General features: G+C 48.4%; 1 protein-coding gene across 1 annotated transcript in view; it reads left to right on the top strand.

Moving 5' to 3' along the window:
- Nucleotides 1-14,661, top strand: part of ANKRD33B (ankyrin repeat domain 33B) — a 64,539-nt gene that overhangs the window by 31,114 nt on the left and 18,764 nt on the right. The window contains exon 2 of the mRNA XM_084881941.1: nucleotides 4,520-4,649. Within this exon, the coding sequence (XP_084738067.1) occupies nucleotides 4,520-4,649 (130 nt within the window). The remainder of the gene's footprint in view (nucleotides 1-4,519; nucleotides 4,650-14,661) is intronic.

Consider the following 14,661-nt stretch of genomic DNA (forward strand, 5'->3'; position numbering starts at 1 on the left):
TTTATTCTGGCTATTCTCTCTCTTTAAAGCTCTCTGTTGAGCTTTGTGAAAATATGCACTGTGGAAATTCCAATCTTCACTTCCGATAGGTTAGGTGAGTCAGTGGTGAGGGGAACATGCCATTGTTTTGATTATCTTATTTTTGATGATCACTGTCTTCAGGTGACTTGCTAATAAATAGGGTGGCTTGCTATCACTGAATGCTTGTAAGATAACTATTGTATGTGGAAACCATTGCCAGCACTGGGCAAGTTAGGTCTCCTCTCTCTCTCTCTCTCTCTCTCTCTCTCTCTCACACACACACACACACACACACACACAGGATTTGAAGACAGACTATAGTTGAACAAAGTAGTTTCTAAAAATCACAGTCTAAAATTACAAATCTAAACAAGGGGTTTGCAATGATGATAAAATTCACATTGTATGTAAAATGTAGTCTCTAAAGTGAAATTGTTCGGAATCATAAAAACCTTGAATTTACTCCTTGTCCAGAGTTTGCTAGGTGAGCCTGCCTTATAAGAATTCTCCTGACATAGTGTATGCAGTTAACCTTTCACAATGTATATTTTTAACATTTAAAACAATTTACTAGCCATTTCTTTATTTGATGCAGAGAAGCATGAATAAAAATATAAACATCACCTGTAACCTCATTGCCAAAATAACTTTATTTGTATAATGACAAGATGTCTGCACCTTGAAAGGACATTGAGACAGATCCAAAATACACAGTTAACTCTCAAAGCCTCCTCTCTTCTGTGTCTTGAAGGTGGCCAGTTAAAATGTTCATCTCCCTTTAGAAAAATAAAAGATCTTTTATGAACTTAGCCTTTGCAGGAGCCCTGCACACGTTTTAGAAGTTCACACAAAAAGAGGTCCTATCATGTACACTATTCTCACCTGAGGTTATTGATTTTTAAACTTATCTTTATTGTTGAGAGTATTACAAATGTTCTCTCCCCTTTTTTCCCCTTGACCCTCTCCACCCATACCCGCCCCTCCCAGGCCTTCACCACACTATTGTCTGTGTCCATGGGCTATGCATATATGCATATAAATTCCTCAGTTAATCTCTTTCCACACCCTCCCAGCCCTTCCTTCCCTCTGAGATTCATCAGTTTGTTCCATTTTTTTTTCCTATGGATCTATTTTGATCATCAGTCTATTTTGTTCATTAGATTCTACATATGAGTCAGATCATGTGATACTTGTCTTTCTTTAACTTGCTTATTTCTCTTAGCATAATTTCCTCCAGGCCCCTCCATGCTGTCTCAAATGGTAAGAGATCCTTATTTTCTACAGCTGCATAGTATTCGATGGTATACCACAGCTTTTTTATCCAGTCACCTACTTATGGGCACTTGTGCTGTTTGCATATCTTAGCTATTGGAAATAGCACAGCTATGAACATAGGGGTGCATATGTTCTTTCTGATTGGTTTTTGGGTTTTAGGATATATTCCTGGAAGTGGGATCATTGGGTCAAATGGGAGTTCCATTTTTAATTTGTTGAGGAAACTTGGTACTGTTTTCCACAGTGGCTGCACCAGTCTGCATTCCCACCAGCTCTGTACTAGGCTTCTCTTTTCTCCACTTCCTTGCAAAGAACGCAAACACTTGTCCTTTGTTGATTTGTTGATGGTAACCATTCTGACAGGTGTGAGGTGATACCTCGTTGTTGTTTTAATTTGCATCCTTGGATGATTAGTGACTTTGAGTATTTTTTCATATGTCTCTTGGCCGTCTGTAAGTCCGCTTTGGAGAAGTGGCCATTTAGGTCCTTTGCCCATTTTTAGACCGGGTTGTTTGTCTTCCGTTTGTTAAGTTGTATAAGTTCCTTATATATTTTGTCAATTAACCCTTTATCAGATGTGTCATTGGCAAAGATGTTTTTCCATGCAGGGGCTTCCTTTTCATTTTGTTGACCTAACATTATCCGGCAAAGATCTTTTCACTTCATCGCCTGCATTCCAGCCTCATTCCTGTTGGGGGCGACACAGAGTCCCACAGTGTAAACGCAGCCAGTCATCTCTTGATGTATATTTGGGTTATTCTCAGGCTTTTGCTATTACAGATCTTTATTTAGATCTCTTGACATACTTTTGATGTCCCTAAAGGGAATTCCTTGGGATGGAATTCTTGAGCCCACTTTCGTATTCTGTGCTTTCACATCAACATAATTCAGCCTCAGATCTGGCAGCACCAGCCTAGAATGATACTTAACCACACGAAAGGCAGCTCTCTTCTTTGAGGTTTTCCTGGAACCTTAGGTAATTTCCCGGCTTGAATATGGAAGTCAGACAAGAAGCTCAAAGCTCACGTGTCTCACCATAAGTCAGCTCCTCGGTTTAGAGGAAGTTGAGTGCTGGCGAGGTAGGGGGTACTGAAATGGTTCAGGGGCGTTTCATTCATCCAACACATGCTTGCCAGGGTTTTGTACATGTCAGGCGCGGGAGGACAAAGTTAAAAAGATGCACTCACCTTCCAGGGAGCGGTGGTTTGTGCGAGGCAGTCCGATGAGGGCACCAGAAAATGGGTGCAAAGGGGCTTGAATCAAGACCTGCAGGAGGGCCGAAACCAGTTTGGCTCAGTGGATAGAGCGTCAGCCTGCGGACTGAAAGGTCCCAGGTTCAAAAGCATGTACCTTGGTTGCGGGCACATCCCCAGTAGGGGTGGTGCAAGAGGCAGCTGATTCATGTTTCTCTCTCATCGATGTTTCTAACTCTCTATCCCTCTCTCTTCCTCTCTGTAAAAAATCAATAAAATATATTAAAAAAAAAAAAAAAAGACCTGCAGGAGGTTCAGACTCTATGATGAAGGCTATGGGGTGGGAGGAAGGGCATTCTAGGTAGAGGCCACTGCCCATGTGGAGACTTGGAGGCATGGAAAACTGACTGTGATTGGTCCTGGGGAGAGTCCAGACCATGGAGATGCATGTGGCCATGTTGGAATGATCAATGCAGATCAAATCCCAGTCCTGGGTTTACTCTCCTCTCATGGCGCTTAGTCATAGGTGAGACTATTGAAACTACGCCTAACACATAATATCCAATACGCTGTGCTCGTGCTAATGGGAACGCACGGCTGCCTTTCAGAAACACAGGGCCTGTCTTTGGAGCACTAGAGTCCCCGAAGCCACATACACGGTTCCCTGCCCTGTCCGTAGTGTTATGGAGAAAGATATGCTACGGAAATGGATTTTTCAAGTAACTGAAGTTTATTCTCTTGGTTATGAACTTTAAAAACATTACATGACGAACGATGGCATTTTTCGCACATCTGAACATGGTGATATCCTTTCCCTTCTGAATGATCAGGACTAATTGCTCTGTACTGTGCCATCTGCCTATGGGTTTACGTGTGCTTCTTGGTGCCTCCGTCTCTTCCCTTGGCTGTCTGTCAGCTTCCGCTTCTTCTGCCCACCTCCCTTCCTCTCTGCTCCACAGTCATGTACATGGTTGTTATAAAACCATAGGTCCTAATGAGAATGCTATTCATGTAAACATCATGTTTGCTTACTTGGTCTTCATTGTGAGTTAAAATCAGGCATGTTCCTTATAAATAAAGCTCAGTTTAAAGAATGCTAACTGTACAGAAACAGAGTGTAAAAAAATGAAAATAGTTCTTCCAAAGTATTCCTTCCACACCTACCCTGTATGAATCAGGGCTCTCCAGAGAAACAACCAATAGTGTGTGTGTGTGTGTGTGTGTGTGTGTGTGCGCGCCCGTGTGTGTGTATCTCTAACTCTGTATGTCTATAGATATCTATAGATACACACAGGCACAGATTTATTTTAAGGAACCGGTTCAGGCGATGGTGGCAGCTTAGCAAGTGCAAAGTCTTCAGGGTGGGCTAGCAGGCCGGAGACCCAGGGAGAGCAGCAGCTGAAGTCCAGAGGCAGAATTCCTTCCCACGCTGCTCTCTTCAGGTCGCCAGCTGATTGGCTGGAGGCTCATCCTCAGCACAGAGAACAGCCTGCTTTAGTCAGCATCTTGTGATTTAAACGTTAATCTTATCTCCCAAGTACCTTCGCAGAAACAAAGCCCAGCGTTCCGGCCTGGCCTCCCAGGGTCTGTTGCTCGCTCTGCTCCAGGGCCTCCTGGCTGGTCCCTGGGAGGCCCTGCATGTCCTCTGCCTGGGCCTTTCCCTCATGTCCCTTGGCTTGTCCCCTCACCTCCTTCTTACCTTCCCAGTGTCTCCTCGGTGGGTCCACCCAGCACCCTGTTTAAGACGGAACTGTGCCCCCTGCACTCAGCCACTTCCCGTGGCCCAGTGGACCTTCTAACACGCTGTCCCTTACATGTTAGGTCTGCAGTTTATGCCAGTGTGAGTCCTCGCCCTCCCCCGTGAAGGCAGGGATCTGGGTTCTCTGGCGTTGCCCAGGCAGGGTGCCTCACTCGTAGTCCCTGCTCAATGAACACCTGAGGGTGACCCGGTGGGGTCCTCCTTGTTCCCCTGCTGCTGGCTCAGCCCCTTGGGCTCGGTGCCTCTGACCCGCTTCCCTCTCTGTTTCCAGACCAGCCTCATTGTCGCCTGCTACCACGGCTTTGTGGACGCTGTGGTGGTCTTGGCAGAGTGCCCCCATGTTGACGTCAACTGGCAGGACAGCGAGGGGAACACGGCCCTCATCACAGCTGCGCAGGCAGGTAAGACCCTCTTCCCCTTCCCCTCAGAGTGCAGGCCTGAGAGCAGCTGCTGGTGTGTGTGTGTGTGTGTGTGTGTGGGGGGGGGGTGTCCCTGGGCATGCCCTCAGCTCCAGACATGAATGTAAGGAGGAAACCTGAGCAGGAATCCTGTCCTACTGCTCAGAGGTACAAGACAGGGCGGTGGGTGTGGTGCACACCTTCTGTGCACCTGGGACCGTGCAGTTTACCCAGCAGTGCCAAACTCAGCACCGGGCAGAGCGAACCCTGAGACACCCCCAAAGCTTTGGGGGCTGAAGCTGCACCGCAAGCCCAACCTGGTGGTCACCTCACCTGGAGCATCGCACCCCACCCCGTCGGAGACCCGGGCTCAGAAAGGTTCCGGGGACTCACTAGCGGAAGAGACACGCCCGGGCTAGCGATGGTGTGAAAGTAGACATGAGCCCAAGGCCGCCTTGCCCTCGGCCTGGACATGGAGAGCCAGGAGCTACCTGCTGGCGTGTGTGAGGGTCACGAGGCGGGGCCGTGGGTGAGACACCCGGTGAGTGTGTGCCTCCCAGTGATGTCCTTCTGCCAGGCTCCTCTCCAGAGGAGTCCCGTGCCCACAGCGCCGGGCGCTCCCTGGCTCTCCGCTCCCAAGATTGCACGCAGGCCTTTGAGACAAACATGACAGCTATGCGGGTCGCCTCAGGGCCGCACTGGGTTTGTAACTGCGGTCTTGACCGGTTTGGTAACTGACCGCTTTCAGAATGCGGGGCTTCCAGGATGACAGCGTTGCATCACGCAGGTTCTCAGTTGCAAAGGAGCGCTTCCAGTTGAGCTGGAAGGACCAGGTGTGGGCGCCTCGGGCTGGAGGGAGTTTGTCGGGAATCCGCCCCGTCAGGGCCCGGAAGCTGGAGAAAAAGCCCCGGACCACACCGCATGTTGGTTATGGAAAGTATGGGAAACATCTGCCGCTGCCCCCGGAGAGGCCTACCTGCCTGTCCCGGCTTGCGCCACCAGCTGGTGTCTGAGCAGAAAGCGCCGGAGGCTGGAGAAGCCAGAGTCTGCAATGTCACTCTCCCCCCCAACCCGCCCCCATGGCAGGAAGCGCCCTGTGCCCATGCCAGCCAGGATGTGGGAGGCGGAGAAGGCCTTGACTTACAGAGGGGTCAGGCTGTGCTCGCACACGGTTGTTTCCCAGGTTTCGGGGGGTGAAACCTTATCACCACAGAGGCAGGGCCGCCGGCTTTGAAGGCCCAGCTGCTCAAATCCCTGAGCTGGGAACGTGCAGATGGATGGGCAGTGACCAGGGGCTCCTCGTTCAGCACCTCCCACTGGCCAGGAGCTGGGTCGGAGTCAGGGCATTTCTGCTCTTGGGTAATTCTCCAGTTAATGGCCATCTGATGGAGCTCTGACAGAGGTGCCTGGATGCCCTGCGGTGAGAACACCCATTTGCCTGCTGGTTCAGGACAGGGCTGGTGGAGGGAGCTTGAGCTGAGTGGTGAAGTCCGAGGCAAGCTGGTCCAGCCAATGCATCCAAAGCCACAGGGCCCAGAGAGGGCCTGGTGTGTCTTAGCAATGGCAGGTTAGCGTGGCTGTAGGCTGCTGTGTCTGGGACAGCTGAGGAGTGCAGAGACAATGAGAGGGAATGCATGTGAGTGGCATGAGTCTGGGTGTGTGGTGACGGGGCCAGAAGACCCTGGTGGGCCCAGAGGCGGTTTCAGAGGCAGAAAGCTCGGGTCCCGGTGGCTGTGCTGGGGGCGATGGAGGACAGGTCAGGTCTGCCATGGCTTTCAGCCTCTGGACCACGGGCGCTGCTGACTGCGGAGGGTACGGCACAAGGATGGGCTCCCCGTGCTCGGGCCTTCGAAGGGCTGAGGCAGCGAAGTAAGAGGTCTCCGATGGATGGTGGGTGGTGATGTGGGACGTTCCAGTGAGTTCACAGGTGACACTGAAGCTGCTGGCCTGGGGACCCCTCTTTAGAGGTTCTCATTTTATTTTTATTTATTTATTTATTATTTATTTATTTAAAATATATTTTATTGATTTTGTACAGAGAGGAAGGGAGAGACATAGAGAGTTAGAAACATCAATGAGAGAGAGTCATCGATCAGCTGCCTCTTGCACACCCCCTACTGGGGATATGCCCACAACCAAGGTACATGCCCTTGACCGGAATCGAACCCAGGACCCTTCAGTCCCCAAGCCGACGCTCTATCCATTAAGCCAAACTGGTTTTGACAGAGGTTCTCATTTTAAATGGTGGCTGGGGCAGCCTCTCGGAGGACATTAAAGCTGGGGGGCCGGGGGTCACAGACCTGCATGAGATGCCAGAGGCACACAGACCCATCGCTAAGCAAAGTGAGAAGAAAGGAAGGCAGCCGAGGGGCTGCTCTTGGTGTTCGGTGCTGTAGCACCAGAGTCTGTTTAGGCTTTCACTGTCAGCGCCAGGCGATGTCCTATTGTCAGCCAGTTCCATAACTAGGGGTACTTATTTGATGATTTCCGGTTTGATTCCTGGTCAGGGCAGGCCTGGGGACCCAGGGCTTGCCTGTATTTCAGAAGATGTCTAGTAATAGGTGGTTACAATAAAAAATTATTATTAAACAAAAAAGACCTTTTTTCATTCTCCCAAATGCTCCATCTCCCAAATGGACCAAGCTCTAGCTCCTTGCCCTTTCAGAGTTCTCCTTTTCCAACATATGGCCTGCGGCCACTCTTATTTAAATGAGGAGGCTAAGACAGTTGAGATAGTGGTTTTAACTTTTTTCAGTTTCTAGACCTATATCTTTTCTACCGACACGCACAGGATTATCTTGTTCTGACAGGCACATTCCTGAGTGTGACTGCATGTTCCTGGCTGTGTCCCCCGTGTCCAAAGTCTGGGAGACAGTTCAGTAAACAGTGTCTCACCCGTTCTATACAAGATATAAAACACTTACTGCTATAAAACAAACACGTATTTAGCAATTCCTTCATGTACACTGGCTGTGCTGCGTGCTGGGTCTACCACCATGAACAGAAGCCACCTACTCCTGCCTCCCCAAGTCAAGTTCATGCGGGGGAAGGGAAGGCATTTGTGTCTGGGGTTGGGGTGCATTTCTGAGGAGGATGTATCTGGGATCAGGATCCCTGGCTGGGATCAGGTGGAGCAGCAGGCATGCTCAGAGGGTAAACTGAGGAGCTCGTCAGGGGGCTGTTAGTGGGGGCGGGGCAGAATGAATGTACAGGGCCCTGGAGAGAGTTGCCCTGGCAGAGGGCTTGGCTGCCTTCCAGGCACTGTAACCTGAGCAGGCCCCTGGGAGGGAGGCGGGTGGGGAGGCTGGGGTAAGTACCCCCCTCCGTTTCCTCCATCCCGGTCCCCGTGCTGAGCCACACTGGAGACTTTAGGGCAAAGGAGCCGGGCAGATTCAGGAGATTATCTTCCCTGCAAAGCAGGGTAGAGGAGGAAAGAGAAGTGCATGGATAGCTTTTTAGAGCTTATCAGAGGGCATGTACATTTAATTTTTTTTCTTTTTAAATATATATATTTTTTATTTCAGAGAGAGTGGAAGGAGGAGTGAGAGAAACATCGATGAGAGAGAAACATCGGTGGGCTGCCTCCTGCACACCCCCTACTGAGAGAGTGGAAGGGGGAGTGAGAGAGAGAGAGAGAAACATTGATGAGAGAGAAACATTGATGGGCTGCCTCCTGCACACCCCCTACTGGGGATTGAGCCTACATGTGCCCTGACCAGGAATCAACCGGTGACCTGGTGCATGGGACAGCACTCGATCCACTGAGCCACACCGGCTGGTGGCATGTATTATACATTAGTGTGGCTGCTGCCAGCTGGCCTTTAGAAAAAACTGTACCAATTCATGTTTCCCAGCGAGTTCCCAAAGGTGTTCGTGCCAACTGTGGGCAGGATCACTTGTCAGTGTTTGCCGATGATCGCTGGCAGTTGTGTTTGCCGATTCTCATCAGAGCCTGGGCTCTGTTGTGACGTCTTGGGTGCAGATGGCAGAGTACCCAGTGAAGTGGCTTCCACAATGAGGAAACTGCCCTCTCTTGCAACGTGACCGTCTGAAGGCGGTGGCCAGAGGGTGGTTTCACCGGGTAGCTCTGTGATGTCAGGACCCGGGGCCAGCTTCTCAGAAACGCTCTTGACCTTTCCCTCCAGAAGGACCTGGCATGGCTTCCTGTTGCCACACGCAGAGGCCTCACAAAGGAGGAGCAGATCCCTGTCCTGTTTCGTTCTCTAATGTGGAAAAACATTTCCAGAAGCTTCCGGCAGTTTCGTTTACATCTCATGGCCAGGTCACGTGGCCAGTGCCACAACAACTGGCTGGCAGGGGAGGTGGAATGACCTCAGTTGACTTGGTCTAGCCAGCGCCGGCCCCAGCAGAATCTGTGTGGCTAAGGAAAACTTTCAACAACCACATGCTAATGTTATTTGCTACAGCAATTGTGTTGGATGTCTGGGAGTTGGCAGCCCTGGCTTCCTGCAGGACTCACTCGGCGGCGTCTGTGAGAATAAATTAGGATGCAAATGCTGTGATCTGCCTGCAGGGCATTCTCTCTGGTCTAACCTCCATGGCTACGTAAATGACAATAAAAATACAGCCAAGTCTCCATTAGGCTTTGCAATGGGGAGGAGAATGTATGACAGTAAATCCTCAAATAATCCCTGAATCTCATTTAGCCACTAATTTCCATTTCTACCATACCTCCCCTCACAAAAGTACAATACAAAATCAGACAAGCAAAGAAATGCATAGTGAGTCCCAGGGATGGAATTATGTGTTTCTCGTTCCTCCTTAGCAAATGGCAGGAGTAAGGTGCAGTGAGCAAGCCGAGGGCTCTCTTTGAACTGGTGATAATACAGAGTCGGTTGGGTATAAGGAAACTTTGATGCATCCTTGAAACTTGTTGTTTCTTGAACTTACTTTAAAGTTTCAGAAGGAAATGTCCTGACACCCGCCAGCCTGTTCCCATTACTCCCTCCTGCTGCTGGGGACCCCGTGGCAGCAAGACTCCCAGGGGTGACCGGGATGAGCTCCGATTGCCTGTACCAGGCCTGACTCTGGATTTGGGAAAGGTTTCACTTTAGGGGAGAATTTGTGTCGTGGCCAGAAGCCAGGAATAAATGCTTCTTCATTCTATTTGTTATATTTGTTATCACTACCCACGATCATAATTTCTGTCTGACTTCATTGTGATTTTTTTTTAAAGATGTTTTCCTTTCTCTTGGTTTCTACTCTTTCACTTAAGAAATTAGAACTTGGAAAATCTCTGCAGTTTCCTAGCATTTGCTTGCCATTTCCTGTAAATTCCAGTTTTTGGAGCCTTTTTGTGTGTGTGTGTGTGATCATTGCAGGGCTGGCCCCTGCCTGCTGGCCAGGCAGGAGTGAGCCTGAACCAGAGCCAAGCTCACCCTGCTCCTCAGTCAGACACCTGCTCTCCCCACAGACTGGATGGGAGGCCTGTCTGAGTGGCCCTCTCCTGCTCCCCGCCTGCATCTCCCTCTTCAGGATGGGGCCAGTGCATTCTCCCTGTAGTGCTTGTGGGATGTGATATTTCCAAAGTCAACACTTCCCTCTGCTGGCCTGGTTTGGAACTACATTTTGAGTACCTGGTGTCAAACCAATCAAGAGTTTAGACAACCAAATTCTCTAACATCTTTCCATTTTCAGAGCAGTACAAGTTTATTGTCTATTTTATTTCTATGAATATAGGGGTAAACAAGATTCTTAGCCCATAATTGGTACTCAAAAATGTCTGATTAATCAACAATTGATCATTGTAATGGCCATTTAGTCTCAGATAATGTAGATTGTGGCTTGAAACTTAACCTTTATGATAAGTGTACTTTTTCTAAGGGAGAAGTAGGAATCCTTTGGCCTTTTTATTTAGTAAATATTTGTTGAAATTGCAGTGAATTGGAAGTTTTGGACTCAGGAGCAGACTCTTGAGGACTACTGGCCACATGGGAGTGTTGATTACATGACATCATGGCTCAGTTGCCTAACCCACCCTTGGGGGACCAGGGAAGAACTTGCATCAGAAGGGATAGCTCATCAGGTAGCTGGGTAAAAGGGAAAGAAGGAAGTCCCAGGCAGAGAGACTAGCATGTGCAAAGACCACCAGATTGGAGAAAGAATGGCACACAGGTGAATTAAATGGAGAGTTGAGTGATTGCAAAGACTACCAGGGTGTTGGTGCAAGAGTTGAGGGTGAAGACGGGATTTAGAGGAGAAAAAAATAATTTTTCCTCTACCCTTCTGAGTTCCTGACTGAGAATCCTATAACACAAGGCAGATTTAACAAGAGAAAATCAGACTTCTATAAACACGTTTACATGGGAGGCCTTGAGGAAAAATGAGTGACTAAAGGGGGTGGCTTAGATCTCCAGGTTATAGGGCATCTTCACCAAAGAACAATAAATTAGTGGAGAAATTTCAGGACAAAGGAAGCAGTATTGGGCTTCCAAGTGCAGCAAATTATGGGAAGGGAAACTAATAGTGGATAAAGGCTAGATAGTAAATTTGTTATGTAGATTCCTCTGGTGCCATCCCCAGATTGATAGTCTCTAAAAACAAACTTTTCCCCTCTTCTTTCTGTACCTATATGAGATGATGGATGTTAACTAAACTCACTGTGGTAATCATTTCACAGTATATGTAACTCAAATCATTATGCTGTACACTAAACTTACACAGTGCTATATGTTAATTATCCTACCTAATAAAAGAAAAACATGCAAATTGACCACACCTTCACCACATAAGCCCCACCTACCAACCAATCAGGGCGAGTATGCAAATCAACCCAACCAAGATGGTGGTTAATTTGCATATCCAGGCCAGAGCGAAGACTGCAGACAGTGTAGAAAGAAGCCAAGTGCTGCAGAAGGGAGTGAAGCTGCCGAGAAGCAAGCAAGCAGGCAGACAGAAGGGAGGAAAGCAGGCAGGGCAGTGACCACAGCAGGAACCTCTATTGCAGGAATCTTCCTGCAACAGGCCACTAGTTTGTTATAGCAGCCTGAATGGACTAAGACATAGATGTAGATATAGATATATATTTAATTTTCAAAATTGAGCTATCAGTCGTTAAAATGCAAATATGTTTTTGGGGGAACACTGAGCATACATATCAGCATATTGTTGCACAACAAACAAAGCTCAAATTTTAAAATATATTTATTGTTCATGCATCTGTGTATGGGCAGGGACCTGGGGATCTTGACTGCTTTTTGTTGTGTGTCTGTGGTGAGCTGGATCCTGTTCTAGGGTGTGCTTGGGTACCTCAGTTTTGCTTCATGCATTTCTCATTCTGTTCTCAGGACCATCAAGTTAGCGTTGACATGTTCTTAGGAGGTAATTGAGGCACAAGTGTGACAGGGAGTTCAGATGAGTAAGTGCATTTCAAGGTTCTGCTTGTATCACACCACAAATATCCCAGTTCTTGACAGGAGAATTCTGAAGTCACATGGAGAAGAGCAATGTGAAGAATTTGGGCCATGAATACAATCTGATGGATTTGCAAAGATGCAGAGGTTGAAGAGAAAGAGGAGGTGATGGGTAGCACAAGTACTGGAGAGAAGGAGAGATTGGCATCTTTAGGGGAAGCATCACCCTCCCTTTTCAATAGGAGGGAAGGGAAGACTGCTGTGGATGCGGGACGTTGGCGGGGCTATTGGGGAAAGCTGAGGGAGTTTCTTTTTTGTGGTTTCTGTTCCTCCTGTGAAGTAAGAGGTGCGTCATCTCCTGGGAAGGGGTTTGCTGTGTGACAGGGGACGTAAGAGTGGGAAAGTTTTAAATTTCCCATGTGGGGATTGAGAGTTGACCGTAAACACAGCAGTGTTGTTGGGCCTGGTTGAAAATCTAGTCGAGCTTGGCTACCATGGATTTCTACCCCATACACTCTCAGCAAAGATGCCATTGGCCATCCAGAGTGGTACCAGGAACCGAGACTGTGGTGGTACCAGGGGTCACCTTTGACTTCTCTTTCTGTTATATGGCTCAGCCAATCACCGAGGCCTGTCCATTCACTTCTAAAGGAGCATTGTGAGCCAACCATTTCTCTCCATCCTCCTGCGCTCCCAGGGACCAGCCACCATCTTCTCTCCATTGCATGCCCATCACAGCCTCTCAGTGAGCTCCCCTCATCATCAGTAAGGGAAGGGGATGGTGTGGAGGGAGCCACACCTGTAAGCCAGCCAGAGTCATCATCCCTACCTTGTGTCTTGTCAAGTGGCCCTATGCTAGATCTCCCTTTTATAAAATAAACTTTGATTTTACAATAGTTTAGACTTACAGAAAAACTGCCAAGATTAGACAGAGAGTTCCTGTTTACCCTGTACCTGGTTTCCCCTGTTCTTAGGATCTGGAATTAGTATGATACATTTGACACAATCCTAATATATAAAAAGCCAGGGGCTGTCATGACCGAAACAACCAGATAGACAACCGAACAGCAGGCTGCATGGGGCGACCAGGCCAGTAGGGGGGTTAGTGTGGGATAACCAAACAACTGAACAGCAGGCTACATGGGGCAACTAGGCCTGTAAGGGGGGGGGGGCAGTTGGGGGCAACCAGGCTGGTGGTGGGGGGCAATTGGGGATGACCAGGCTGGGGGGGAGGGGGGAGTTGGGGGTAACCAGGCCAGCAGGGGGGCAGTTGGGGGCAACCAGGCTGTCAGTGGGAGCTGTTAGGGGCAATCAGGTTGGCAGGCAGAGGTGGTTGGGGTGATCAGGCAAGCAGGCAGATGAGCAGTTAGGAGCCAGCAGTCCCGGATTGTGAGAGAGATGTCCGACTGCCGGTTTAGGCCCCATCTCCTCTGTGCATGAATTTTGTGCACCTGGCCTCTAGTGAATTAATTAATCTTGATGTATTTTTATTATTGACTCAAGTTTATTCTTTATTCCAAGTTCCTCAGTGTTTTCCTAAAATCATTTGTTGTTGTTCCAGGATCCTATGTAGGACTCCATATTACATTTAATTGTCATGCTCCCTTAAGCTCCTCTTGGCTATGAAGTTTCTCAGACTTTATGATTTCGACAGTTTGGGGAGTACTTGTTAGGTAGTTTGTAGAATGTTCTTCAATTGGGATTTGTCTGATGTTTTCCTCATGATTAGACTGCAGTTATGGGCTTTGGGGAGGAGGACGGACCACAGAGGAAAGTGCCATTCTCATTACATCATATCAAGAGTGCTGTTAAAACCAAAACCGGTTTGGCTCGGTGGATAGAGCGTCAGCCTGCAGACCTGAAGGGTCTCGGGTTCGATTCCAGTCAAGGGCATGTACCTGGGTTGCGGGCACATCCCCAGTGGTGTGTGTGCAAGAGGCAGCTGATCGATGATTCTCTCCCTCTCTCTTCCTCTCTGTAAAAAAAAACCAATAAAATATATTGAAAAAAGAGAGAGTGCTGTTAAAGAAAAAAGATATTCAATGACACTTGGTAAGGCAGACCCTCATCAGGATCCGCTTGATAGGTATAGGGATGACCACATTGGACTTTTGCAATGGGGTAGAGGCATGTGGCCCACCGGCTGCGAGTTTGATATGCTTGAGGGATTGGGTTCACATTCCAAATATAACAAGGAATTGTGGGTCTATAGCCCCCACTGTAAGGAGCAAGGGGAAAATCAGTAGGGGTAAGGGAGATTCTAGCTAAACCAACCTAACAGGGTTGTTGGTTAAGACAGGCCACGGTGGCCAGTCATCACCTGGGGATGGTGGGGAAGGAGGAGCTTGGTGAGATCAGGGTGGGTTTTCTGTTGTTGTTGTTTGCTGTTGTTAAAAATTAGATGTTACAAGGAAGTGCACTGGTGGGCCTAGAAGGTTCAGGAACCTGACTAAAGTTGGGTCAAGCAGACTCTTTGTGAGTGCCTGCTATCAATGTGATTTGTCAACAACAGGTTGATGTTGACCTTGGCCTCCTGGCTGAGGTTGTGTCTCCCAAGTTTCTCTTTTGAGAAGTTCTCTCCCCTCCTGCCTTTCTATATTCTACTCTCTGGAGGGAACCCACAGGTTAAGGGGTGCATTGCT

The sequence above is a fragment of the Pipistrellus hanaki genome (assembly GCF_964339955.1).
Source record: "Pipistrellus hanaki genome assembly, chromosome: 4".
NCBI classification, from domain to species: domain Eukaryota; kingdom Metazoa; phylum Chordata; class Mammalia; order Chiroptera; family Vespertilionidae; genus Pipistrellus; species Pipistrellus hanaki.